At 50.8% G+C, this 27884-nt stretch overlaps 1 protein-coding gene across 7 annotated transcripts; it reads right to left on the bottom strand.

The window, feature by feature from the left end:
* Nucleotides 1–146: 146 nt before the first annotated feature.
* eif4h (eukaryotic translation initiation factor 4h) lies at nucleotides 147–27233 on the bottom strand. 7 transcript variants are annotated; one of them, XM_061047358.1, is made up of 8 exons: nucleotides 27080–27232; nucleotides 22594–22802; nucleotides 21806–21870; nucleotides 20786–20888; nucleotides 17765–17872; nucleotides 17023–17193; nucleotides 2635–2750; nucleotides 147–625 (listed from the first exon to the last, which is right to left on the bottom strand). In XM_061047358.1, exons 1-8 carry the CDS (start codon nucleotides 27139–27141, stop codon nucleotides 617–619), a joined length of 843 nt encoding a protein of 280 aa, XP_060903341.1. In that variant the 5' UTR covers nucleotides 27142–27232; the 3' UTR covers nucleotides 147–616. The 7 variants fall into 7 exon arrangements, with proteins under 7 accessions (XP_060903341.1, XP_060903338.1, XP_060903342.1 ...); XM_061047355.1 differs by lacking the exon at nucleotides 147–625 and having other exon boundaries at nucleotides 2611–2750; nucleotides 27080–27233; XM_061047359.1 differs by lacking the exon at nucleotides 147–625 and having other exon boundaries at nucleotides 2611–2750; nucleotides 17792–17872; nucleotides 27080–27233.
* Nucleotides 27234–27884: the final 651 nt, after the last annotated feature.

Raw genomic sequence — 27884 nt, 5'->3', positions numbered from 1 at the left:
TCTGATTTCAGACTCTCCACTGTCCCACCTCTAAAAATAAATCTAAAATAATAAAGTTCCTTCAGAGAGAGGAGGCCGTGACCTCTGCCCTCACACACACACACACAAGCTCCTCCCCCCTGAAATGAAACACGTGGTGGTTGATGTATGATGATGATAGTTTTATTGCCATAAACAGTGTAGGAAAAAATTAACAACAAAAAAAGTTAAAACAGCCGTTTTTTATTCTATAGTACAGTGAAGCGATTCAAAGTGTTCATCAGTGACAAACACGTTCTGAAAGCGACGCGACCGAAAACCACCGACTGAAGGTTGAAACGCTGCTCATCTGATCCACACTGAGAGCTCACCTGGGCCAGGTGCACGCCCTCCGCAGGTTCAAGAGCGGGAAATCAATGAATGTAGAAATCATAGTTTAAAGCACAAACTGACAATAACTTCATGGTCATAATCTATCTTACAAAACTTTTCCGGGTGGGAGTCGGCTTCAATTCTGAAAAAACAAAAAAACAGCAACAAAAAAAAAAAATCCTTTAAGTTTCTTCTTTTCTGTTGGCGAGTCGACGTGTCAGCGCCACCCTCTGGTCAGGAGTATGTGGCTGCTGATTTAAATGAATCAGGGTTGCTGCATTCAAAGACAGGTGGAAGAAAAGAAGAGGTGGAGAACAGAGAGATGAAGAAAAACGGGGCAAAAGGAAGGGAAAACAAAAAATTTAGCATAACAGGTAAGAACACATTTTTCGCCGTTTCCCTCTCTCATTTTTTTTTAAACATTCTTTCTTCCCCTCCTTCATCCCTTCCTTTCCTCCATGATGGTGAACTATCTCTGTACTGTCGCTGCTAGGACACAAGACTGAGTCAGTGAGGGGAGCGAGCCCGAGAGAAGGGGAATCAGGAAAACGTGAAAAGATGTCAAAAGAGAAAAGACAGAAATTCAAACATCCAATCACGTCGCAGAACAAACGACACAGGAAATACTTCTCACAATGCGGTCTTCACTTTTTGTCACCTGTTCTGTTTCTTGTCTAACTCGGGGGGGGGGGGGGGGGGGGGGGGGGGGGGGCTTGTTGGCGTCACCGTGTGGTCGAAGGCTTTCCTGATTTTTTTTGTCCTTCCTTTAAAAAAAAGAAGTATGAAAATGAAGTGAATCGAAGGCGAGAGAGAGACTTTGTGAATCTTCTGCTCTGTTCTCGGGTTCGAACCGTTCAGGTGAGATTTTCAGTGTGGATCAACGGACCAATCAGAGAAGAGAACAATGTTGTTGATTAATACCTGCGTCCTCGACTCTAAATCTGATTGGACTGGACAGCTTTCCTGTGTCCGACATGTTGCAGTTCTTCTGCAGACCGAGACGACCAATCAGAGGGCTTTATCTGTGCTGCGTTCAGGGACACTGTGGTAGCTTAGAAACCTCTGGACCAACCTGGAGATACTGTCGATCCTTCGTCGGTATTATCCTGAAATTTGATTAATTTATTTCCAGAAGAGTCCGTTTTCTGTTAGGAACCCATTTTTCCCTTTTTTTTACACTGGACTTGAACACAGCGTTAAGGAGTTTCAGGTTTTTAAGGGAGCCAAACGGACAATTATCCCACAGTCAGTGAACGCAGCACCTGTTTTCTCTGGCTTCTCAGCTCTCCACTCTGATTGGTTCAGCTATGTAACAGGTGTCCTACCAGCAGTGCATCATGGGAGTTATAATCAGATCATCGCCACTCTAAAGCTTCAAACTTTTCTTCTTAATTAAAACAAAAAAGTTTCCATAAAGTGAAGTCTGCTGCACAAACCTGTGGGTGGGAGGAGCTTGTCTAGAGGCCGTCCCGACAAAGACTAAGCCCCGCCCACCAGGGACGACATGCAGCTCAAATCAAACACCGACACTTTGATGACAAAATATGAAAAAAGACTCTCAGCTCCAAACTGGGATGTCTGATTAATGAGTCACCACGGCAACAAGCGACAGCAAAGAAAGAAAGAAAATAAAAAGGTTAGCCTCTGACTGGACCAATCAGGATGAGGGGGCGTGTCTACAAAATACAAAAACAAAAATGGCTTTACAAGTTAAACGTCTGGGCTTCATTCTGTTGGCGAGTAGATGTTGAGTGACCTTTGAGGCCGGCGGCAGAGAAGGGGGTGGGGCTACAGGATAAAGCAGGTATGACATCACAGTAAGCAGAGGTGGAGGTGAGGAAAGGGGGCGGGGCTGAGAAATCCAAAGTTGGGACATGCATTCACAAGCTGCTCGTTGTGTTTGTGTTACAGATTTATTACTCAGTGTCAGAGTGTGTGTCATCTTAGTTCCCACTAAGAATAAATATTCTGCTCAAACGGAACTCAAACAGGAAGAAGAAGCAGAAGAAGAAGAAGAAGCAGAAGAAGCAGAAGAAGAAGAAGAAGAGGAAGAGGAGGGCGGCGTCTGCTCGATCGCTGTCAGTCAGTCAGAGAGGAAGGAAAGCTAACCGTGCCGTTTAAACTCATCCAGCTGGCGTTTCTTTCTTTTTTTTGTTTTTCCTCGTTAAAGTTCTCTATCTGTTCTCTCCCCCCCCATCCTCCCCCCTCCCCCTCCCTCCCTGCCCCCCCTCCCCCCGGCCCTCTCGGCCTTCAGTCTCTTTAAGGTTTTTCCTTGGGGATCACCTCCTCTCGTGGCTTCGCTCCGCCGAAGATGGCAGAGTTGGGGTTGGCGACCTGGTTGAGCGGTGCGGCGACGGTCCGGGGCTTCAGCTGCAGCCGAGGCCGCTGAGCGCGCTCCTCTGGACGACGTAAACAAACAAACAAACAAACAAAGAGAGGAAAGCAGTTACACACTCTGGATTCATACAGTCATCACTTTTAAAACTCTCAAATGTTTCATGTTTGATATTCTGAATATTACTACGTTTGATCTTCACAAACGAGAGGAGAAGAGGAGAAGAGGGGGACAGTAGGAGAGGAAACGAGAGGAGAGGAGGAGAAGAGGGGGACAGTAGGAGAGGAAACAAGAGGAGAGGAGGAGAAGAGGGGGACAGTAGGAGAGGAAACAAGAGGAGAGGAGAGGAGAAGAGGGGGACAGTAGGAGAGGAAACAAGAGGAGAGGAGAGGAGGAGAAGAGGGGGACAGTAGGAGAGGAGAGGAGGAGAAGAGGGGGACAGTAGGAGAGGAGAGGAGGAGAAGAGGGGGACAGTAGGAGAGGAGAGGAGGAGAAGAGGGGGACAGTAGGAGAGGAAACAAGAGGAGAGGAGAAGAGGGGGACAGTAGGAGAGGAAACAAGAGAGGAGGAGAAGAGGGGACAGTAGGAGAGGAAACAAGAGGAGAGGAGGAGAAGAGGGGGACAGTAGGAGAGGAGAGGAGAAGAGGTGGACAGTAGGAGAGGAAACAAGAGGAGAAGAGAGGAGAAGAGGAAAGGAGAAGAAGGGGGACAGTAGGAGAGGAAACAAGAGGAAAGGAGGAGAAGAGGGGGACAGTAGGAGAGGAAACAAGAGGAAAGGAGGAGAAGGGGGACAGTAGGAGAGGAAACAAGAGGTGAGGAGAGGAGGAAAGGAGGAGAAGAGGAGAGGAGGAAAGGAGGAGAAGAAGGGGGACAGTAGGAGAGGAGAGGAGAGGAGGAGAAGAGGGGGACAGTAGGAGAGGAAACAAGAGGAGAGGAGAAGAGGAAAGGAGAAGAAGGGGGACAGTAGGAGAGGAAACAAGAGGAGAAGAGGGGGACAGTAGGAGAGGAAACAAGAGGAGAGGAGGAGAAGAGGGGACAGTAGGAGAGAAAACAAGAGGAGAGGAGGAGAAGAGGGGGACAGTAGGAGAGGAAACAAGAGGAGAGGAGAGGAGGAGAAGAGGGGGACAGTAGGAGAGGAAACAAGAGGAGAGGAGGAGAAGAGGGGGACAGTAGGAGAGGAAACAAGAGGAGAGGAGAAGAGGAAAGGAGAAGAAGGGGGACAGTAGGAGAGGAAACAAGAGGAAAGGAGGAGAAGAGGGGGACAGTAGGAGAGGAAACAAGAGGAAAGGAGGAGAAGGGGGACAGTAGGAGAGGAAACAAGAGGTGAGGAGAGGAGGAAAGGAGGAGAAGAAGGGGGACAGTAGGAGAGGAGAGGAGAGGAGGAGAAGAGGGGGACAATAGGAGAGGAAACAAGAGGAGAGGAGAAGAGGAAAGGAGAAGAAGGGGGACAGTAGGAGAGGAAACAAGAGGAGAAGAGGGGGACAGTAGGAGAGGAAACAAGAGGAGAGGAGGAGAAGAGGGGAAAGTAGGAGAGAAAACAAGAGGAGAGGAGGAGAAGAGGGGGACAGTAGGAGAGGAAACAAGAGGAGAGGAGAGGAGGAGAAGAGGGGGACAGTAGGAGAGGAAACAAGAGGAGAGGAGGAGAAGAGGGGGACAGTAGGAGAGGAAACAAGAGGAGAGGAGAAGAGGAAAGGAGAAGAAGGGGGACAGTAGGAGAGGAAACAAGAGGAGAGGAGAGGAGAAGAGGGGGACAGTAGGAGAGGAAACAAGAGGAGAGGAGGAGAAGAGGGGACAGTAGGAGAGGAAACAAGAGGAGAGGAGGAGAAGAGGGGGACAGTAGGAGAGGAAACAAGAGGAAAGGAGGAGAAGGGGACAGTAGGAGAGGAAACAAGAGAGGAGAGGAGGAAAGGAGGAGAAGAGGAGAGGAGGAAAGGAGGAGAAGAAGGGGGACAGTAGGAGAGGAAACAAGAGGAGAGGAGGAAAGGAGGAGAAGGGGGCAGTAGGAGAGGAAACAAGAGGAGAGGAGAAGAGGAAAGGAGGAGAAGGGGGCAGTAGGAGAGGAAACAAGACGAGAGGAGAAGAGGAAAGGAGAAGAAGGGGGACAGTAGGAGAGGAAACAAGAGGAGAGGAGAGGAGAAGAGGGGGACAGTAGGAGAGGAAACAAGAGGAGAGGAGGAGAAGAGGGGGACAGTAGGAGATGAAACAAGAGGAGAGGAGAGGAGAAGAGGGGGACAGTAGGAGAGGAAACAAGAGGAGAGGAAAGGAGGAGAAGAGGGGGACAGTAGGAGAGGAAACAAGAGGAGAGGAGAGGAGGGGGACAGTAGGAGAGGAAACAAGAGGAGAGGAGAAGAAGGGGACAGTAGGAGAGGAGAGGAGGAGAAGAGGGGGACAGTAGGAGAGGAAACAAGAGGAGAGGAGAGGAGGAGAAGGGGACAGTAGGAGAGGAAACAAGAGGAGAGGAGGAGAAGAGGGGGACAGTAGGAGAGGAAACAAGAGGAGAGGAGGAGAAGGGGGACAGTAGGAGAGGAAACAAGAGGAGAGGAGAGGAGGAAAGGAGGAGAAGAGGAGAGGAGGAAAGGAGGAGAAGAAGGGGGACAGTAGGAGAGGAAACAAGAGGAGAGGAGAGGAGGAAAGGAGAAGAAGGGGGACAGTAGGAGAGGAAACAAGAGGAGAGGAGGAAAGGAGGAGAAGGGGGCAGTAGGAGAGGAAACAAGAGGAGAGGAGAAGAGGAAAGGAGAAGAAGGGGGACAGTAGGAGAGGAAACAAGAGGAGAGGAGAGGAGAAGAGGGGGACAGTAGGAGAGGAAACAAGAAGAGAGGAGAGGAGGAGAAGAGGGGGACAGTAGGAGAGGAAACAAGAGGAGAGGAGAGGAGAAGAGGGGGACAGTAGGAGAGGAAACAAGAGGAGAGGAGAGGAGGAGAAGAGGGGGACAGTAGGAGAGGAAACAAGAGGAGAGGAGGAAAGGAGAAGAAGGGGGACAGTAGGAGAGGAAATAAGAGGAGAGGAGAGAAGGAAAGGAGAAGAAGGGGGACAGTAGGAGAGGAAACAAGAGGAGAGGAGAGGAGGAAAGGAGGAGAAGGGGGACAGTAGGAGAGGAAACAAGAGCAGAGGAGAGGAGGAAAGGAGAAGAAGGGGGACAGTAGGAGAGGAAACAAGAGGAGAGGAGGAAAGGAGGAGAAGGGGGACAGTAGGAGAGGAAACAAGAGGAGAGGAGGAAAGGAGAAGAAGAGGGACAGTAGGAGAGGAAACAAGAGGAGAGGAGAGGAGGAGAGGAGAAGAAGGGGGACAGTAGGAGAGGAAACAAGAGGAGAGGAGAGGAGGAAAGGAGAAGAAGGGGGACAGTAGGAGAGGAAACAAGAGGAGAGGAGGAAAGGAGGAGAAGGGGGACAGTAGGAGAGGAAACAAGAGGAGAGGAAGAAAGGAGGAGAAGAGGAGAGGAGGAAAGGAGGAGAAGAAGGGGGACAGTAGGAGAGGAAACAAGAGGAGAGGAGGAAAGGAGGAGAAGGGGGGCAGTAGGAGAGGAAACAAGAGGAGAGGAGAAGAAGGGGGACAGTAGGAGAGGAAACAAGAGGAGAGGAGAGGAGAAGAGGGGGACAGTAGGAGAGGAAACAAGAGGAGAGGAGGAGAAGAGGGGACAGTAGGAGAGGAAACAAGAGGAGAGGAGGAGAAGAGGGGGACAGTAGGAGAGGAAACAAGAGGAAAGGAGGAGAAGGGGGACAGTAGGAGAGGAAACAAGAGAGGAGAGGAGGAAAGGAGGAGAAGAGGAGAGGAGGAAAGGAGGAGAAGAAGGGGGACAGTAGGAGAGGAAACAAGAGGAGAGGAGGAAAGGAGGAGAAGGGGGCAGTAGGAGAGGAAACAAGAGGAGAGGAGAAGAGGAAAGGAGGAGAAGGGGGCAGTAGGAGAGGAAACAAGACGAGAGGAGAAGAGGAAAGGAGAAGAAGGGGGACAGTAGGAGAGGAAACAAGAGGAGAGGAGAGGAGAAGAGGGGGACAGTAGGAGAGGAAACAAGAGGAGAGGAGGAGAAGAGGGGGACAGTAGGAGATGAAACAAGAGGAGAGGAGAGGAGAAGAGGGGGACAGTAGGAGAGGAAACAAGAGGAGAGGAAAGGAGGAGAAGAGGGGGACAGTAGGAGAGGAAACAAGAGGAGAGGAGAGGAGGGGGACAGTAGGAGAGGAAACAAGAGGAGAGGAGAAGAAGGGGACAGTAGGAGAGGAGAGGAGGAGAAGAGGGGGACAGTAGGAGAGGAAACAAGAGGAGAGGAGAGGAGGAGAAGGGGACAGTAGGAGAGGAAACAAGAGGAGAGGAGGAGAAGAGGGGGACAGTAGGAGAGGAAACAAGAGGAGAGGAGGAGAAGGGGGACAGTAGGAGAGGAAACAAGAGGAGAGGAGAGGAGGAAAGGAGGAGAAGAGGAGAGGAGGAAAGGAGGAGAAGAAGGGGGACAGTAGGAGAGGAAACAAGAGGAGAGGAGAGGAGGAAAGGAGAAGAAGGGGGACAGTAGGAGAGGAAACAAGAGGAGAGGAGGAAAGGAGGAGAAGGGGGCAGTAGGAGAGGAAACAAGAGGAGAGGAGAAGAGGAAAGGAGAAGAAGGGGGACAGTAGGAGAGGAAACAAGAGGAGAGGAGAGGAGAAGAGGGGGACAGTAGGAGAGGAAACAAGAAGAGAGGAGAGGAGGAGAAGAGGGGGACAGTAGGAGAGGAAACAAGAGGAGAGGAGAGGAGAAGAGGGGGACAGTAGGAGAGGAAACAAGAGGAGAGGAGAGGAGGAGAAGAGGGGGACAGTAGGAGAGGAAACAAGAGGAGAGGAGGAAAGGAGAAGAAGGGGGACAGTAGGAGAGGAAATAAGAGGAGAGGAGAGAAGGAAAGGAGAAGAAGGGGGACAGTAGGAGAGGAAACAAGAGGAGAGGAGAGGAGGAAAGGAGGAGAAGGGGGACAGTAGGAGAGGAAACAAGAGCAGAGGAGAGGAGGAAAGGAGAAGAAGGGGGACAGTAGGAGAGGAAACAAGAGGAGAGGAGGAAAGGAGGAGAAGGGGGACAGTAGGAGAGGAAACAAGAGGAGAGGAGGAAAGGAGAAGAAGAGGGACAGTAGGAGAGGAAACAAGAGGAGAGGAGAGGAGGAGAGGAGAAGAAGGGGGACAGTAGGAGAGGAAACAAGAGGAGAGGAGAGGAGGAAAGGAGAAGAAGGGGGACAGTAGGAGAGGAAACAAGAGGAGAGGAGGAAAGGAGGAGAAGGGGGACAGTAGGAGAGGAAACAAGAGGAGAGGAAGAAAGGAGGAGAAGAGGAGAGGAGGAAAGGAGGAGAAGAAGGGGGACAGTAGGAGAGGAAACAAGAGGAGAGGAGGAAAGGAGGAGAAGGGGGGCAGTAGGAGAGGAAACAAGAGGAGAGGAGAAGAAGGGGGACAGTAGGAGAGGAAACAAGAGGAGAGGAGAGGAGGAAAGGAGAAGAAGGGGGACAGTAGGAGAGGAAACAAGAGGAGAGGAGAGGAGGAGAAGAGGGGGACAGTAGGAGAGGAAACAAGAGGAGAGGAGGAAAGGAGAAGAAGGGGGACAGTAGGAGAGGAAATAAGAGGAGAGGAGAGAAGGAAAGGAGAAGAAGGGGGACAGTAGGAGAGGAAACAAGAGGAGAGGAGAGGAGGAAAGGAGGAGAAGGGGGACAGTAGGAGAGGAAACAAGAGCAGAGGAGAGGAGGAAAGGAGAAGAAGGGGGACAGTAGGAGAGGAAACAAGAGGAGAGGAGGAAAGGAGGAGAAGGGGGACAGTAGGAGAGGAAACAAGAGGAGAGGAGGAAACGAGAAGAAGGTGGACAGTAGGAGAGGAAACAAGAGGAGAGGAGGAGAGGAGAAGAAGGGGGACAGTAGGAGAGGAAACAAGAGGAGAGGAGAGGAGGAAAGGAGAAGAAGGGGGACAGTAGGAGAGGAAACAAGAGGAGAGGAGAAGAGGGGGACAGTAGGAGAGGAAACAAGAGGAGAGGAGAGGAGAAGAGGGGGACAGTAGGAGAGGAGAGGAGGAGAAGAGGGGGATAGTAGGAGAGGAAACAAGAGGAGAGGAGAGGAGGAGAAGGGGACAGTAGGAGAGGAAACAAGAGGAGAGGAGGAGAAGAGGGGGACAGTAGGAGAGGAAACAAGAGGAGAGGAGGAGAAGGGGGACAGTAGGAGAGGAAACAAGAGGAGAGGAGAGGAGGAAAGGAGGAGAAGAAGGGGGACAGTAGGAGAGGAAACAAGAGGAGAGGAGAGGAGGAAAGGAGAAGAAGGGGGACAGTAGGAGAGGAAACAAGAGGAGAGGAGGAAAGGAGGAGAAGGGGGCAGTAGGAGAGGAAACAAGAGGAGAGGAGAAGAGGAAAGGAGAAGAAGAGGGACAGTAGGAGAGGAAACAAGAGCAGAGGAGAGGAGGAAAGGAGAAGAAGGGGGACAGTAGGAGAGGAAACAAGAGGAGAGGAGGAAAGGAGGAGAAGGGGGACAGTAGGAGAGGAAACAAGAGGAGAGGAGGAAAGGAGAAGAAGGGGGACAGTAGGAGAGGAAACAAGAGGAGAGGAGAGGAGGAGAGGAGAAGAAGGGGGACAGTAGGAGAGGAAACAAAAGGAGAGGAGAGGAGGAAAGGAGAAGAAGGGGGACAGTAGGAGAGGAAACAAGAGGAGAGGAGGAAAGGAGGAGAAGGGGGACAGTAGGAGAGGAAACAAGAGGAGAGGAGAGGAAGAAAGGAGGAGAAGAGGAGAGGAGGAAAGGAGGAGAAGAAGGGGGACAGTAGGAGAGGAAACAAGAGGAGAGGAGGAAAGGAGGAGAAGGGGGGCAGTAGGAGAGGAAACAAGAGGAGAGGAGAAGAAGGGGGACAGTAGGAGAGGAAACAAGAGGAGAGGAGAGGAGGAAAGGAGAAGAAGGGGGACAGTAGGAGAGGAAACAAGAGGAGAGGAGAGGAGGAGAAGAGGGGGACAGTAGGAGAGGAAACAAGAGGAGAGGAGGAAAGGAGAAGAAGGGGGACAGTAGGAGAGGAAATAAGAGGAGAGGAGAGAAGGAAAGGAGAAGAAGGGGGACAGTAGGAGAGGAAACAAGAGGAGAGGAGAGGAGGAAAGGAGGAGAAGGGGGACAGTAGGAGAGGAAACAAGAGCAGAGGAGAGGAGGAAAGGAGAAGAAGGGGGACAGTAGGAGAGGAAACAAGAGGAGAGGAGGAAAGGAGGAGAAGGGGGACAGTAGGAGAGGAAACAAGAGGAGAGGAGGAAAGGAGAAGAAGGGGGACAGTAGGAGAGGAAACAAGAGGAGAGGAGAGGAGGAGAGGAGAAGAAGGGGGACAGTAGGAGAGGAAACAAGAGGAGAGGAGGAAAGGAGAAGAAGGGGGACAGTAGGAGAGGAAACAAGAGGAGAGGAGGAAAGGAGGAGAAGGGGGACAGGAGGAGAGGAAACAAGAGGAGAGGAGAGGAAGAAAGGAGGAGAAGAGGAGAGGAGGAAAGGAGGAGAAGAAGGGGGACAGTAGGAGAGGAAACAAGAGGAGAGGAGGAAAGGAGGAGAAGGGGGGCAGTAGGAGAGGAAACAAGAGGAGAGGAGAAGAAGGGGGACAGTAGGAGAGGAAACAAGAGGAGAGGAGGAGAAGAGGGGGACAGTAGGAGAGGAAACAAGAGGAGAGGAGGAGAAGAGGGGGACAGTAGGAGAGGAAACAAGAGGAGAGGAGAAGAGGAAAGGAGAAGAAGGGGGACAGTAGGAGAGGAAACAAGAGGAAAGGAGGAGAAGAGGGGGACAGTAGGAGAGGAAACAAGAGGAAAGGAGGAGAAGGGGGACAGTAGGAGAGGAAACAAGAGGTGAGGAGAGGAGGAAAGGAGGAGAAGAGGAGAGGAGGAAAGGAGGAGAAGAAGGGGGACAGTAGGAGAGGAGAGGAGAGGAGGAGAAGAGGGGGACAGTAGGAGAGGAAACAAGAGGAGAGGAGAAGAGGAAAGGAGAAGAAGGGGGACAGTAGGAGAGGAAACAAGAGGAGAAGAGGGGGACAGTAGGAGAGGAAACAATAGGAGAGGAGGAGAAGAGGGGACAGTAGGAGAGAAAACAAGAGGAGAGGAGGAGAAGAGGGGGACAGTAGGAGAGGAAACAAGAGGAGAGGAGAGGAGGAGAAGAGGGGGACAGTAGGAGAGGAAACAAGAGGAGAGGAGGAGAAGAGGGGGACAGTATGAGAGGAAACAAGAGGAGAGGAGAAGAGGAAAGGAGAAGAAGGGGGACAGTAGGAGAGGAAACAAGAGGAGAGGAGAGGAGAAGAGGGGGACAGTAGGAGAGGAAACAAGAGGAGAGGAGGAGAAGAGGGGACAGTAGGAGAGGAAACAAGAGGAGAGGAGGAGAAGAGGGGGACAGTAGGAGAGGAAACAAGAGGAAAGGAGGAGAAGGGGGACAGTAGGAGAGGAAACAAGAGAGGAGAGGAGGAAAGGAGGAGAAGAGGAGAGGAGGAAAGGAGGAGAAGAAGGGGGACAGTAGGAGAGGAAACAAGAGGAGAGGAGGAAAGGAGGAGAAGGGGGCAGTAGGAGAGGAAACAAGAGGAGAGGAGAAGAGGAAAGGAGGAGAAGGGGGCAGTAGGAGAGGAAACAAGACGAGAGGAGAAGAGGAAAGGAGAAGAAGGGGGACAGTAGGAGAGGAAACAAGAGGAGAGGAGAGGAGAAGAGGGGGACAGTAGGAGAGGAAACAAGAGGAGAGGAGGAGAAGAGGGGGACAGTAGGAGATGAAACAAGAGGAGAGGAGAGGAGAAGAGGGGGACAGTAGGAGAGGAAACAAGAGGAGAGGAAAGGAGGAGAAGAGGGGGACAGTAGGAGAGGAAACAAGAGGAGAGGAGAGGAGGGGGACAGTAGGAGAGGAAACGAGAGGAGAGGAGAAGAAGGGGACAGTAGGAGAGGAGAGGAGGAGAAGAGGGGGACAGTAGGAGAGGAAACAAGAGGAGAGGAGAGGAGGAGAAGGGGACAGTAGGAGAGGAAACAAGAGGAGAGGAGGAGAAGAGGGGGACAGTAGGAGAGGAAACAAGAGGAGAGGAGGAGAAGGGGGACAGTAGGAGAGGAAACAAGAGGAGAGGAGAGGAGGAAAGGAGGAGAAGAGGAGAGGAGGAAAGGAGGAGAAGAAGGGGGACAGTAGGAGAGGAAACAAGAGGAGAGGAGAGGAGGAAAGGAGAAGAAGGGGGACAGTAGGAGAGGAAACAAGAGGAGAGGAGGAAAGGAGGAGAAGGGGGCAGTAGGAGAGGAAACAAGAGGAGAGGAGAAGAGGAAAGGAGAAGAAGGGGGACAGTAGGAGAGGAAACAAGAGGAGAGGAGAGGAGAAGAGGGGGACAGTAGGAGAGGAAACAAGAAGAGAGGAGAGGAGGAGAAGAGGGGGACAGTAGGAGAGGAAACAAGAGGAGAGGAGAGGAGAAGAGGGGGACAGTAGGAGAGGAAACAAGAGGAGAGGAGAGGAGGAGAAGAGGGGGACAGTAGGAGAGGAAACAAGAGGAGAGGAGGAAAGGAGAAGAAGGGGGACAGTAGGAGAGGAAATAAGAGGAGAGGAGAGAAGGAAAGGAGAAGAAGGGGGACAGTAGGAGAGGAAACAAGAGGAGAGGAGAGGAGGAAAGGAGGAGAAGGGGGACAGTAGGAGAGGAAACAAGAGCAGAGGAGAGGAGGAAAGGAGAAGAAGGGGGACAGTAGGAGAGGAAACAAGAGGAGAGGAGGAAAGGAGGAGAAGGGGGACAGTAGGAGAGGAAACAAGAGGAGAGGAGGAAACGAGAAGAAGGGGGACAGTAGGAGAGGAAACAAGAGGAGAGGAGGAGAGGAGAAGAAGGGGGACAGTAGGAGAGGAAACAAGAGGAGAGGAGAGGAGGAAAGGAGAAGAAGGGGGACAGTAGGAGAGGAGAGGAGGAGAGGAGAAGAGGGGGACAGTAGGAGAGAAAACAAGAGGAGAGGAGAGGAGAAGAGGGGGACAGTAGGAGAGGAGAGGAGGAGAAGAGGGGGACAGTAGGAGAGGAAACAAGAGGAGAGGAGAGGAGGAGAAGGGGACAGTAGGAGAGGAAACAAGAGGAGAGGAGGAGAAGAGGGGGACAGTAGGAGAGGAAACAAGAGGAGAGGAGGAGAAGGGGGACAGTAGGAGAGGAAACAAGAGGAGAGGAGAGGAGGAAAGGAGGAGAAGAAGGGGGACAGTAGGAGAGGAAACAAGAGGAGAGGAGAGGAGGAAAGGAGAAGAAGGGGGACAGTAGGAGAGGAAACAAGAGGAGAGGAGGAAAGGAGGAGAAGGGGGCAGTAGGAGAGGAAACAAGAGGAGAGGAGAAGAGGAAAGGAGAAGAAGGGGGACAGTAGGAGAGGAAACAAGAGCAGAGGAGAGGAGGAAAGGAGAAGAAGGGGGACAGTAGGAGAGGAAACAAGAGGAGAGGAGGAAAGGAGGAGAAGGGGGACAGTAGGAGAGGAAACAAGAGGAGAGGAGGAAAGGAGAAGAAGGGGGACAGTAGGAGAGGAAACAAGAGGAGAGGAGAGGAGGAGAGGAGAAGAAGGGGGACAGTAGGAGAGGAAACAAAAGGAGAGGAGAGGAGGAAAGGAGAAGAAGGGGGACAGTAGGAGAGGAAACAAGAGGAGAGGAGGAAAGGAGGAGAAGGGGGACAGTAGGAGAGGAAACAAGAGGAGAGGAGAGGAAGAAAGGAGGAGAAGAGGAGAGGAGGAAAGGAGGAGAAGAAGGGGGACAGTAGGAGAGGAAACAAGAGGAGAGGAGGAAAGGAGGAGAAGGGGGGCAGTAGGAGAGGAAACAAGAGGAGAGGAGAAGAAGGGGGACAGTAGGAGAGGAAACGAGAGGAGAGGAGAGGAGGAAAGGAGAAGAAGGGGGACAGTAGGAGAGGAAACAAGAGGAGAGGAGAGGAGGAGAAGAGGGGGACAGTAGGAGAGGAAACAAGAGGAGAGGAGGAAAGGAGAAGAAGGGGGACAGTAGGAGAGGAAATAAGAGGAGAGGAGAGAAGGAAAGGAGAAGAAGGGGGACAGTAGGAGAGGAAACAAGAGGAGAGGAGAGGAGGAAAGGAGGAGAAGGGGGACAGTAGGAGAGGAAACAAGAGCAGAGGAGAGGAGGAAAGGAGAAGAAGGGGGACAGTAGGAGAGGAAACAAGAGGAGAGGAGGAAAGGAGGAGAAGGGGGACAGTAGGAGAGGAAACAAGAGGAGAGGAGGAAAGGAGAAGAAGGGGGACAGTAGGAGAGGAAACAAGAGGAGAGGAGAGGAGGAGAGGAGAAGAAGGGGGACAGTAGGAGAGGAAACAAGAGGAGAGGAGGAAAGGAGAAGAAGGGGGACAGTAGGAGAGGAAACAAGAGGAGAGGAGGAAAGGAGGAGAAGGGGGACAGTAGGAGAGGAAACAAGAGGAGAGGAGAGGAAGAAAGGAGGAGAAGAGGAGAGGAGGAAAGGAGGAGAAGAAGGGGGACAGTAGGAGAGGAAACAAGAGGAGAGGAGGAAAGGAGGAGAAGGGGGGCAGTAGGAGAGGAAACAAGAGGAGAGGAGAAGAAGGGGGACAGTAGGAGAGGAAACAAGAGGAGAGGAGAGGAGGAAAGGAGAAGAAGGGGGACAGTAGGAGAGGAAACAAGGAGAGGAGAGGAGGAGAAGAGGGGGACAGTAGGAGAGGAAACAAGAGGAGAGGAGGAGAAGAGGGGGACAGTAGGAGAGGAAACAAGAGGAGAGGAGAGGAGAGGAGGGGGACAGTAGGAGAGGAAACAAGAGGAGAGGAGAGGAGGGGGACAGTAGGAGAGGAAACAAGAGGAGAGGAGAGGAGGAAAGGAGAAGGGGGACAGTAGGAGAGGAAACAAGAGGAGAGGAGGAGAAGGGGGACAGTAGGAGAGGAAACAAGAGGAGAGGAGAGGAGGAAAGGAGGAGAAGGGGGACAGTAGGAGAGGAAACAAGAGGAGAGGAGAGGAGGAAAGGAGAAGAACGGGGACAGTAGGAGAGGAAACAAGAGGAGAGGAGAGGAGAAGAGGGGGACAGTAGGAGAGGAAACAAGAGGAGAGGAGGAAAGGAGGAGGAGGAGAAGAAGGGGGACAGTAGGAGAGGAAACAAGAGGAGAGGAGAGGAGGAAAGGAGAAGAGGGGGACAGTAGGAGAGGAAACAAGAGGAGAGGAGAGGAGGAAAGGAGAAGAGGGGGACAGTAGGAGAGGAAACAAGAGGAGAGGAGAGGAGGAAAGGAGGAGAAGGGGGACAGTAGGAGAGGAAACAAGAGCAGAGGAGAGGAGGAGAAGAGGGGGACAGTAGGAGAGGAAACAAGAGGAGAGGAGAGGAGAAGAGGGGACAGTAGGAGAGGAAACAAGAGGAGAGGAAAGGAGGAGAAGAGGGGGACAGTAGGAGAGGAAACAAGAGGAGAGGAGGAGGAGAGGGAGACAGTAGGAGAGGAAACAAGAGGAGAGGAGGAAAGGAGAAGGGGGACAGTAGGAGAGGAAACAAGAGGAGAGGAGAGGAGAAAAGGAGAAGGGGGACAGTAGGAGAGGAAACAAGAGGAGAGGAGAGGAGGAAAGGAGGAGAAGGGGGACAGTAGGAGAGGAAACAAGAGGAGAGGAGGAAAGGAGAAGAAGGGGGACAGTAGGAGAGGAAACAAGAGGAGAGGAGGAAAGGAGGAGAAGGGGGACAGTAGGAGAGGAAACAAGAGGAGAGGAGAGGAAGAAAGGAGGAGAAGAGGAGAGGAGGAAAGGAGGAGAAGAAGGGGGACAGTAGGAGAGGAAACAAGAGGAGAGGAGGAAAGGAGGAGAAGGGGGGCAGTAGGAGAGGAAACAAGAGGAGAGGAGAAGAAGGGGGACAGTAGGAGAGGAAACAAGAGGAGAGGAGAGGAGGAAAGGAGAAGAAGGGGGACAGTAGGAGAGGAAACAAGAGGAGAGGAGGAAAGGAGAAGAAGGGGGACAGTAGGAGAGGAAACAAGGAGAGGAGAGGAGGAGAAGAGGGGGACAGTAGGAGAGGAAACAAGAGGAGAGGAGGAGAAGAGGGGGACAGTAGGAGAGGAAACAAGAGGAGAGGAGAGGAGAGGAGGGGGACAGTAGGAGAGGAAACAAGAGGAGAGGAGAGGAGGGGGACAGTAGGAGAGGAAACAAGAGGAGAGGAGAGGAGGAAAGGAGAAGGGGGACAGTAGGAGAGGAAACAAGAGGAGAGGAGGAAAGGAGGAGAAGGGGGACAGTAGGAGAGGAAACAAGAGGAGAGGAGAGGAGGAAAGGAGGAGAAGGGGGACAGTAGGAGAGGAAACAAGAGGAGAGGAGAGGAGGAGAAGAGGGGGACAGTAGGAGAGGAAACAAGAGGAGAGGAGAGGAGGAAAGGAGAAGAACGGGGACAGTAGGAGAGGAAACAAGAGGAGAGGAGAGGAGAAGAGGGGGACAGTAGGAGAGGAAACAAGAGGAGAGGAGGAAAGGAGGAGGAGGAGAAGAAGGGGGACAGTAGGAGAGGAAACAAGAGGAGAGGAGAGGAGGAAAGGAGAAGAGGGGGACAGTAGGAGAGGAAACAAGAGGAGAGGAGAGGAGGAAAGGAGAAGAGGGGGACAGTAGGAGAGGAAACAAGAGGAGAGGAGAGGAGGAAAGGAGGAGAAGGGGGACAGTAGGAGAGGAAACAAGAGCAGAGGAGAGGAGGAGAAGAGGGGGACAGTAGGAGAGGAAACAAGAGGAGAGGAGAGGAGAAGAGGGGACAGTAGGAGAGGAAACAAGAGGAGAGGAAAGGAGGAGAAGAGGGGGACAGTAGGAGAGGAAACAAGAGGAGAGGAGGAGGAGAGGGAGACAGTAGGAGAGGAAACAAGAGGAGAGGAGGAAAGGAGAAGGGGGACAGTAGGAGAGGAAACAAGAGGAGAGGAGAGGAGAAAAGGAGAAGGGGGACAGTAGGAGAGGAAACAAGAGGAGAGGAGAGGAGGAAAGGAGGAGAAGGGGGACAGTAGGAGAGGAAACAAGAGGAGAGGAGGAAAGGAGAAGAAGGGGGACAGTAGGAGAGGAAACAAGAGGAGAGGAGAGGAGGAAAGGAGGAGAAGGGGGACAGTAGGAGAGGAAACAAGAGGAGAGGAGGAAAGGAGGAGAAGGGGGACAGTAGGAGAGGAAACAAGAGGAGAGGAGAGGAGGAGAAGAGGGGGACAGTAGGAGAGGAAACAAGAGGAGAGGAGAGGAGGAGAAGAGGGGGACAGTAGGAGAGGAAACAAGAGGAGAGGAGAGGAGAAAAGGAGAAGAAGGGGGACAGTAGGAGAGGAAACAAGAGGAGAGGAAAGGAGGAGAAGGGGGACAGTAGGAGAGGAAACAAGAGGAGAGGAGAGGAGAAGAGGGGGACAGTAGGAGAGACTGGCTCCAGGTGAATTCTCCTGATTATATCCTGCTGTGTTCTCACATCAGCTCACTCTGACTTCCTGCAGAATAAAAACGAGGAGAAACTGATAGAAACAAATAAAAACCTTCAGACGGTTCCCTGAAGTCTGTCGCTCCTCCACGAGGAGGGGGTCCCCCCTCCCTAAAGCGACCAGCTCCGGGACCTCCACCTCCACCTCCGCCTCCCCCCCTTCTGTCTCCAGGGCGACCGCCATTGCCACCGCCTCGTCCTCGCCCCCCTGCAAAGTCGTCAAAACCTGGACAGACGGACAGAGAGACAGACGGGTGAGTCAGCAGACAAGATGCCTTCAGGGGTCCTGCGGCGTCCGGATCCTGGACCGTGACCGATGAGCGCGAATGATCCAGGTGAAATGCATGATGGGGGGACAGAAAGGGGACGTGGTCCAGCAGCTCCTGGAGGCGGAGCCAAGCTACGAGGGTCAACCTGTTTTCCTTTAATGAGTAAAGAAAGCTGCAGGACATAACAAGGCTACTGTTAGCTTAGCATCGTTTCAGTCTGACTTTGACCTTTGACCTTAAGTCTTAAGGTTTGTTTAGCTTTTTATTGAAGTCGAGATTCTGGTGTGACGACCTCGAGGGCCCTAAAATAGATTCTCTCTCTCTAAACCTGCTTCAGTGGCGCCCCCCGTCAGACGCTCAGCAGCTATCACGTCACAGAACAAAGAAACGGTAACCATGGAGATAAACGTCTTAAAACTTTTCTAGAATCATTCAGTTAAATTCTAAACATCGATTCATCGTTAAACTGTGCTGCAGTCTGATTGGCTGCAGCTCAGCAGTGTTCTGATTGGTCTGCTGCTGTCCAACCTGAGCTGCCGAACTCTCTGCCCGCACCTCCTCCTTGGCTGTCGAACTCGTCACGGCCCTCACGTCCTCCTCCTCCTCCTCTGGGAGCTCCTCGAGAACCTCCTCGTCCTGCAGGGGATATGGGGAGTTTAACACCGAGATAAGGGGGGAGGAGAGGAGGAAAGGAGGGGAGAGGAGAGGAGAGGAGGAAAGGAGGGGAGAGGAGAGGAGAGGAGAGGAGGAAAGGAGGCGAGGAGAGGAGGAAAGGAGGCGAGGAGAGGAGAGGAGGAAAGGAGGGGAGAGGAGAGGAGAGGAGGAGAGGAGGAAAGGAGGGGAGAGGAGAGGAGGAAAGGAGGTGAGGAGAGGAGAGGAGGAAAGGAGAGGAGAGGAGGAAAGGAGAGGAGGAAAGGAGGGGACAGGAGAGGAGAGGAGGCAAGGAGAGGAGAGTAGAGGAGGAAAGGAGAGGAGGAAAGGAGGAGAGGAGAGGAGGGGAGAGGAGGAAAGGAGGGGAGAGGAGAGGAGGAAAGGAGGGGAGAGGAGAGGAGGAAAGGAGGCGAGGAGAGGAGAGGAGAGGAGGGGAGGGGAGAGGAGAGGAGAGGAGAGGAGGGGAGGAAAGGAGGAGAGGAAAGGAGGAGAGGAGAGGAGAGGAGGAAAGGAGGCGAGGAGAGGAGAGGAGGAAAGGAGAGGAGGGGAGGGGAGGGGAGAGGAGGAAAGGAGGCGAGAGGAGAGGAGGGGAGGGGAGGGGAGAGGAGCGGAGGGGAGGAGAGGAGGAAAGGAGGAGTAGAGGAGAGGAGGAAAGGAGAAGAGGAGAGGAAACAAGAGGAGATGAGGAAAGGAGGAGCAGAGGAGAGGAGTAAAGGAGAAGAGGAGAGGAGAGGAAACAAGAGGAGAGGAGGAAAGGAGGAGAGGGGAGGAGCAGAGGAGAGGAGGAGAGGAGAGGAGGAAAGGAGGAGCAGAGGAGAGGGGGCAGTAGGAGAGGAGAGGAGGAAAGGAGAGGAGAGGAGGAAAGGAGAGGAGGAAAGGAGGGGAGAGGAGAGGAGGCAAGGAGAGGAGAGTAGAGGAGGAAAGGAGGAGAGGAGAGGAGGAAAGGAGGGGAGAGGAGAGGAGGAAAGGAGAGGAGGAAAGGAGAGGAGAGGAGAGGAGGGGAGAGGAAAGGAGGGGAGGAAAGGAGGAGAGGAGCGGAAAGGAAGGGAGGAAAGGAGGAGAGGAGAGGAGAGGAGGAAAGGAGGCGAGGAGAGGAGAGGAGAGGAGAGGAGGAAAGGAGAGGAGGGGAGGGGAGAGGAGGAAAGGAGAGGGGAGGGGAGAGGAGGAAAGGAGGCGAGAGGAGAGGAGGAAAGGAGGAGTAGAGGAGAGGAGGAAAGGAGAAGAGGAGAGTAAAACAAGAGGAGAGGAGGAAAGGAGGAGGAGCAGAGGAGAGGAGGAAAGGAGAAGAGGAGAGGAGAGGAAACAAGAGGAGAGGAGGAAAGGAGGAGAGGGGAGGAGCAGAGGAGAGGAGGAAAGGAAGAGCAGAGGAGAGGGAGCAGTAGGAGAGGAAACAAGAGCAGAGGAGAAGGAGGAGAGGAAACGGGTGACACCTCCTCTTGAAAGGAGCAGGAAGAACAGCACTGAAGAGGCGGAGCTCGTTAGTCGTTCATCAGCCAATCAGAGCAGAGATGTTAGAGAGAGGAAGCTAAACCGAGTAAAGGAGGAAAAATCTTAGAAGTCACTTTTAATTTGTTAAATCTGTCCGTCAGTCGGTCTCAGTTAGGGGAGGAGCAAAAGGAAGGTGGGCGGGGCTATGTGAAGATGAGCAGGTGATAGGATGAGAGTTAGTGGGCGGGGCTATGTGAAGATGAGCAGGTGATAGGATGAGAGTTAGTGGGCGGGGCTATGTGAAGATGAGCAGGTGATAGGATGAAGAGTGAGTGGGCGGGGCTATGTGAAGATGAGCATGTGATAGGATGAAGAGTGAGTGGGCGGGGTTATGTGAAGATGAGCAGGTGATAGGATGGAGAGTTAGTGGGCGGGGCTATGTGAAGATGAACAGGTGATAGGATGGAGAGTTAGTGGGCGGGGCTATGTGAAGATGAGCAGGTGATAGGATGAGAGTTAGTGGGCGGGGCTATGTGAAGATGAGCAGGTGATAGGATGAAGAGTTAGTGGGCGGGGCTATGTCAAGATGAGCAGGTGATAGGATGAGAGTTAGTGGGCGGGGCTATGTGAAGATGAGCAGGTGATAGGATGGAGAGTTAGTGGGCGGGGCTATGTGAAGATGAACAGGTGATAGATGGAGAGTTAGTGGGCGGGGCTATGTGAAGATGAGCAGGTGATAGGATGAAGAGTTAGTGGGCGGGGCTATGTGAAGATGAGCAGGTGATAGGATGAGAGTTAGTGGGCGGGGCTATGTGAAGATGAGCAGGTGATAGGATGAGAGTTAGTGGGCGGGGCTATGTGAAGATGAACAGGTGATAGATGGAGAGTTAGTGGGCGGGGCTATGTGAAGATGAGCAGGTGATAGGATGAGAGTTAGTGGGCGGGGCTATGTGAAGATGAGCAGGTGATAGGATGAGAGTTAGTGGGCGGGGCTATGTGAAGATGAGCAGGTGATAGGATGAGAGTTAGTGGGCGGGGCTATGTGAAGATGAGCAGGTGATAGGATGAAGAGTTAGTGGGCGGGGCTATGTCAAGATGAGCAGGTGATAGGATGAGAGTTAGTGGGCGGGGCTATGTGAAGATGAGCAGGTGATAGGATGGAGAGTTAGTGGGCGGGGCTATGTGAAGATGAACAGGTGATAGGATGGAGAGTTAGTGGGCGGGGCTATGTGAAGATGAGCAGGTGATAGGATGAAGAGTTAGTGGGCGGGGCTATGTGAAGATGAGCAGGTGATAGGATGGAGAGTTAGTGGGCGGGGCTATGTGAAGATGAGCAGGTGATAGGATGAAGAGTTAGTGGGCGGGGCTATGTGAAGATGAACAGGTGATAGGATGAAGAGTTAGTGGGCGGGGCTATGTGAAGATGAACAGGTTAGTGATGAACATGCTGTTCTTTTCATTCATTCATACCTCTACCTTCATCTTTCCTGAAGCCGAAGCCGCCGCCCCCTCCTCCTCGCTCTTGTCTCCGCCCCTCTGCGATGTCCACCCTCAGGGACCTTGAATCTAGCAACTGTAAGGGCAAAGGTCACATTAAGACTTACAGCCGACTGAAACTGTCAAAGATGTGATGGACCTGAAGATGTGAGACACTTCATACGGAGTCAAAAAATAAGAAAATGAAGACTTTGAATATTTAATTTATTTACACATTTTTTCCCCTTCTGTGACCCCATACATATTCTGTGTGTGTGTCTGTGTGTGTGTGTGTGTGTGTCTGTGTGTGTGTCTGTCTGTGTGTGTGTCTGTGTCTGTGTGTGTGTCTGTGTGTGTCTGTGTGTGTGTCTGTGTGTGTGTGTGTCTGTGTGTGTGTGTGTCTGTGTCTGTGTGTGTGTGTGTCTGTGTATGTGTGTGTATGTGTGTGTGTGTCTGTGTGTGTGTGTGTGTCTGTGTGTGTGTCTGTGTGTGTGTCTGTGTGTCTGTGTGTGTCTGTGTGTGTGTGTGTGTGTGTGTGTCTGTGTATGTGTGTGTGTGTGTCTGTGTGTCTGTGTGTGTGTGTGTCTGTGTGTGTGTGTGTCTGTGTGTGTGTCTGTGTGTGTGTCTGTGTGTGTGTCTGTGTGTGTGTGTGTGTCTGTGTGTGTGTGTCTGTGTGTGTGTGTGTGTGTCTGTGTGTGTGTGTGTGTCTGTGTGTCTGTGTGTGTGTGTGTGTGTGTGTGTGTGTCTGTGTCTGTGTGTGTGTGTCTGTGTGTGTCTGTGTGTGTGTGTCTGTGTGTGTGTGTGTGTGTCTGTGTGTGTGTGTCTGTGTGTGTGTGTGTCTGTGTGTGTGTCTGTGTGTGTCTGTGTGTGTGTCTGTGTGTGTGTGTGTGTGTGTGTGTGTCTGTGTGTGTGTCTGTGTGTGTGTGTGTGTCTGTGTGTGTGTGTGTGTCTGTGTCTGTGTGTGTGTGTGTGTGTGTGTGTGTGTGTGTGTGTGTGTGTGTGTGTGATACTCACAGCACCGTCGTATGTCAACGCTTCTTTTAGAGAGACCAAATCTTCAAACTCCACATAACAAAAACCTGAAACACACACACACTGTGTTTAATGGAGATTCATTATTTAACGTGGAGCGGCCACGTCTGACCGCCACCTGAGACTCTGTTAGATCACAAACTGACCTCAGATCCTTAAAGGGGACTCCTGCTGGTTCAAAGCGGTTACTTTTTTGATCCAGCAGATGTCGCCCTTGAGCTCCAGCATGAAACCAAAACAACTGGCGCTGCATTGTTGTGTTAGCATGCTAATGCTAGTGATCTTTATTATGCTCGTATCTTCACACTGCATGTAAATTTACCTGAAATGAGCGTGATCTAGAAACACAGTTAAGCAGTGAGTACAGTATGTTATTCTTCTTTTCTCTAGTCCCTCAATTAAACAACTTTTATACGTGAGGGGAGGAGTCAGCCGGCCGTCCGGGCGATGTAAACAAAGTGAAGATAGGACTCTGAAAACTCTGAAAACATCACAGACAGTGGGACTCGGGTGTTACACCCATTGTAGACAGTCATGACTCACAGAGTTAATTTCAGAGGAGATACTTGATTTATACATTTAAGAGTGAAAAATCACATAAAGACTTTAAGTTCACTCAAAGTCGTTGTTTTTGTCCCTGACAGGCTCCGGTTGTTTTCTTTTTTTTAAACTAACAACCGGAACCTGTCAGGGACAAAAACAACGACTTCCGTTCCGGTGTCCTAGCTGGACAAAAGTCTCCTGGATTCCAGAAAGTAAAATCCTCTGACCTTTGAACTTGTCTGTCTCTTTGTCTCTGACCAATCGGACGCTGCGGATGTTGAGCTCTTTGAAGATGATGTCGATGTCTCCCTGCACCGTGTTGAACGGCAGGTTTCCCACGTACGCCGTGAAGGGGGGCTCTGTCGGCAACTCTTTCTGCCTCCGGGGGCCTCCTGCGCCACCACCACCGCCGCCGCCGCCACTGCCTCCACGAGACCTGACAAGGGGGGACAGACAGAGAGCATCATGGGATATGAAGCACAGAGTAATGACAGACCCTGTTGTGGTCGGGTTTCTCTCGTGTTCGACCATGAAAACAGATTTGACTGAAAACGCCACTTCTTCTGCCCAGTAAAAACCTCTGAATCAGCGTTGAACTGAAACGACCGATGAAGCTACTCACATCGCTTACTGCCTCATTATGACCGATGTTAACCCGGTGCATCCCAAGTTACTAGGGCTGTCCCAAATAAAAAAATGTGGCTCCGGATATTCAGTAGTTATCAACAGCGAATAGTCGATGATTAGGCGGCGGCAGCGGCTCAATATCGTCTCCTCTCCGTTCCGGCAGTGGACGATATGTTTTCACTTTATTCAGTGTGTGTACTTCCACTGGCTCTGCTCCGCTGCGTCTCACCATCAATTCAGCACAGAAAACAACAAGCAGGACAGGAAGTCAGACACCGATACAACATTAGAACATCCTGTTCATTTTCAAAATAAAACTTCACTTGAAAAACGACCGTTTGTGTTTATAAGGTTTATACATACATCATATTATCTCGCACTGTCGCCAGTTAGTTTGTTTAATTATCACAAAATTCCTTTGTCTCGGCACTCCAGCTGACAGCTGCGTTCTCCGTGCTGCAGACGGAGAACGCAGCCTGTGGGTGTTGACGGACGAGGGTGCACGGCGCCGAAACGGAGCGGAGCGGACACGCAGTGCACAAGTATCTGGTGGAAGTTCGATGTACGTCTCTATAACGTTTTACAACTTTAACTTAACGAGTCTTAACTGTTTTCCAAGCAAAGGTTAGGGCTAAGCTAAGTCTGCTAGCTAGCGGAGACGGCAGCGGACAAAGTACACTGTAGTGTGACGTTCACTGACCGCTGTGAGGATAGGAATATCTGGTATCCAAAAAAATAAAATAAAAAGAATATTAGAATCCAAAAATGTATAATCGATTGCCTACCCGACAAACGAATATTCGAATAGCCGAATATTTGTTTGTTGGGTCCAGTCCTACTAGTTACTGAGAGAGAGAGAGCAATAACAACATGAGTCACAGAGACGTGTTCAGTCAAACATCAACAACCTGAAGCTTCTTCCTCCTTCAGTCTACTCTTAAAAAGATTCAGAGAGCCTCCAGGCACAGAACGTGAAACTCCTGTTTCAAAACACACTTTAGGAACATGTAACAGAAAAACATTTGAATGATCCTGAATGGATCAGGGCGTGGATAAGGTAATACGTCTGCCTACTCCATTGTAAACTTGTGACATTTCATAAGAGTTTCATTGTATTACACTAGCAGTTCTCTGTCACCAGCAGAGGGCGCCGTCTGGATTACAACAAACATCATCTCTGTCCATCCTTCATTTCAAAACAACGAGCAGCTTCAGGAGCGCTGCGCCTCCATCGGGGCTGGACGTGTTTCTGATGATCCTCTGAGGACTGAGCAGGAAAAGCAAACCGTCCAGTCAGACAGCCCGGCCTGCTTTCTACCACAGAGGGAGTTTCTGCCCCCTGCTGGACTGAGAGAGGATTACACCTGCTCATCAGGCAATTAAAAACCCTTCAGTCCAAACTACAACGCCATCATCCAATCAGCTGCCACACACACACACACCTTTCTCTTCTTTCTTCTCTGTGAGAAACTCTTCATCTTTACATCTTTACTTTAGGAGCTCTCTTAAGGGCTAAGGTGTTTTGTGAATAACTTTTATCTTTACCAGGATCTAGTCTTTAACTTTAACGTGTTCCAGCTCCTCCAGCTGTCTGTCACTGTGGATCAAACTTTTCTCCCTTCTGTTTTCATCCTGCTACCAAACGTGCTTTTTAGTAGAGAAAACCTGCTCTAAAATCTGTGTGCGAGTGTTCAATTTGAGTGTAGCGAGCGCGGGAGTGAAGCCGTCGGCTGCCTTTCAACTGTGACCACATGCGCGCGCACGAGTGCTTATGATACATTGATGCTGTAGCAGTTATTAGCGCAACGTTTTTAAAGTAATAACTGACAAAACACCGGTATGACAGGAAAGCGCTGTGAAATTGAGAACATGTTTCTGTCTATTTTTTTTCAGGCAGTATTTGAACTGGGCCGAGCATTCATCATCATTCATCCGGGCCAGTTAGAATGTCGAGCCCTGCCATCCCTCCATCCATCCCTCCATCCATCCATCCCTCCCTCCATCCATCCCTCCATCCATCCATCCCTCCCTCCATCCCTCCATCCCTCCATCCCTCCGTTTTTGCAGCACCTTTCTTCTCAGCTCACAAACGCTTCATGCAAACTCTCCCGAGCGCACAGTCAGCACTTTTGAGACTGGAAGAAACGCTAAATCGAGTTTTAATTTCATTTACAATGTAGTCTTCCTACGATCATGAAAACAAGACGATCGAGATTAAACACTGACCGTGCTGCACACCGTGTGGCCGTTTGGTCCAAACGTTTTTTTGTCTTGAGGTACAAGTTTCAAAGTGTTTGTTGAGTTCATCACCACGTCCTCAAAAACAACGTTTATTATTTTCATGTTTTTAAAGTCGATGTGATCCAGATGTTGTAAAATCAACGAGTAGTCGTGTTTAATATGAAAATAAATTTGACGTAATCGAGCAGCCAAACTCTCTGAACTTCACTATTTAAAGTTTTAATAACTGAGATCATGATCATTTAGTCTCTGTGACTTCTGTTTATGTTGCCGTGGTAACAAAACCGTTGTTAACGATATCATTTGATTTTTACTTCTATTTAAGTTTAAAACTCTGTTACCGTGACAACCATGACAAAGACACCTGCTTTAATGAGAAGTCATCTTCAGATCAGAACCAATAAACAGACTCTGGATCAGGACCTGCAGACACCCTGATCAGAATCAATAAACAGACTCTGGATCAGGAACTGCAGACACCCTGATCAGAACCAATAAACAGACTCTGGATCAGGACCTGCAGACACCCTGATCAGAACCAATAAACAGACTCTGGATCAGGACCTGCAAACACCCTGATCTGAACCAATAAACAGACTCTGGATCAGGACCTGCATACACCCTGATCAGAACCAATACACAGACTCTGGATCAGGACCTGCAGACACCCTGATCAGAACCAATACACAGACTCTGGATCAGGACCTGCAAACACCCTGATCAGAACCAATACACAGACTCTGGATCAGGACCTGCAAACACCCTGATCAGAACCAATACACAGACTCTGGATCAGAACCAATGCACAGACTCTGGATCAGAACCAATAAACAGACTTTGGATCAGGACCTGCAGACACCCTGATCAGAGCCAATACACAGACTCTGGATCAGAACCAATAAACAGACTCTGGATCAGGACCTGCAGACACCCTGATCAGAACCAATAAACAGACTCTGGATCAGGACCTGCAAACACCCTGATCAGAACCAATAAACAGACTCTGGATCAGGACCTGCAAACACCCTGATCAGAACCAATAAACAGACTCTGGATCAGGACCTGCAAACACCCTGATCAGAACCAATAAACAGACTCTGGATCAGGACCTGCAGACACCCTGATCAGAACCAATAAACAGACTCCGGATCAGGACCTGCAGACACCCTGATCAGAACCAATAAACAGACTCCGGATCAGGACCTGCAGACACCCTGATCAGAACCAATAAACAGACTCTGGATCAGAACCAATAAACAGAGTCCGGATCAGGACCTGCAGACACCCTGATCTGAACCAATACACAGACTCACTGAGGGTTAGATTGATAATAAATAAATAACAGAGCAGAAACCAGCAGCATTCATCACAAACATTCAGCAGATCGTTTTCTGATGTTTTGTGACCGTGTGAATGACTCTGTCTCTGCGGACACATGATGCAGCCATGCGGGCAGCGTGCAGCCGCAGCCCCGCCACCACCTCCACCTGCTGCGGCCTACCCCACCCCGGAGCTGCTTCTTTAGCGCAAATACGAAACAAACAGACGTTATTTTTTCTACCAAAACACCGGTCAGATCCCTGCCACATGTGTCCGTTTGTTTCGTTAGCTTCGTGCTAACAGCTAGCCTGTATGCTCCGGGACCGCGGTGTTTCCCAGCCTCTCTCGCCGGGCCCTACTCACTCCTGCCGGGTCTGCTTAGCAAGCGCAGGGCGGGACGAGCTCCGGGGCCTGGCCGCCTGCACCGAGGCTCGGGGTGGACAGCGATGGGGAACAAAGCGGCACACTGGCCCGGGTTTATATTTGAAACATGCGGCAGACTTGCCGCGCGAAGCAGAAACTCACGTTCTGCCGCCAAAGCTACCGTAGGCCCGGTCCCGGTCGTCGTAGCTGTCGTAATCCGCCATTACTGCTGCTGTGTGTCGGAGGAGGAGGTCCTACACGTCACACACTGACTGAGTTTAGCTGGCCACAGAGCGCCTGACCGGGTTTACTGACACTTTGGGAAAAGGAAACTTTATTTGAAAGCTTTTTTTATATACAGAAGTGCAGAAAGATAAACCAGGTAACATGTATCTCAGGGACAGATGTAAATTAGTTTTTTTTAGCTAACTCTGGCCAAACTGTTGTGTTGTGCATGTAAAAAATAAAAAAAAACTATGATTTTTTTAAAATAGAAAAATGTGGAAGAAGATTATCATCAAAACATTAAAAAAAAAAAAAGCACTTTACATTTAACACATTTTTTATTGTGCTACAAGCTAAAATTGGAGCATAAAAACATTTTAAAGTAAACAAATAAGAGCAAGCAGAGTTGAAAACAACTACAGAAAAAACATCTGGGGGTGGTGATGATACAGAAAATGTCCTTTTAAAGAAAAGGCTCCTTAAATTATTGAATCTAAGCATTATAGATACATATTATATGGTTATACATTGCAATTCTTATTTTCAATCGCTGCTCTTACACAAAATATTGTTCAGAAACTCGCATGTTGAAATGGAGACCTTGAATTATTATGTGAGAGAAGGGGAAGAATCCTAACCATCCATGGTTCAATCTCCTCAGAGAGGAATTCTGAGCTTGGGGGCGGTGTATTTTATGTCTTAGTTTTGACACTAGTAAATAAAAAACCTGAGCTTCATTCAC

This window comes from Labrus mixtus, chromosome 9, assembly GCF_963584025.1.
Source record: "Labrus mixtus chromosome 9, fLabMix1.1, whole genome shotgun sequence".
Lineage (NCBI taxonomy): Eukaryota > Metazoa > Chordata > Actinopteri > Labriformes > Labridae > Labrus > Labrus mixtus.
Note: the sequence above shows the minus strand (reverse complement) of the source record. Positions and strands in the feature narration are given on the sequence as shown.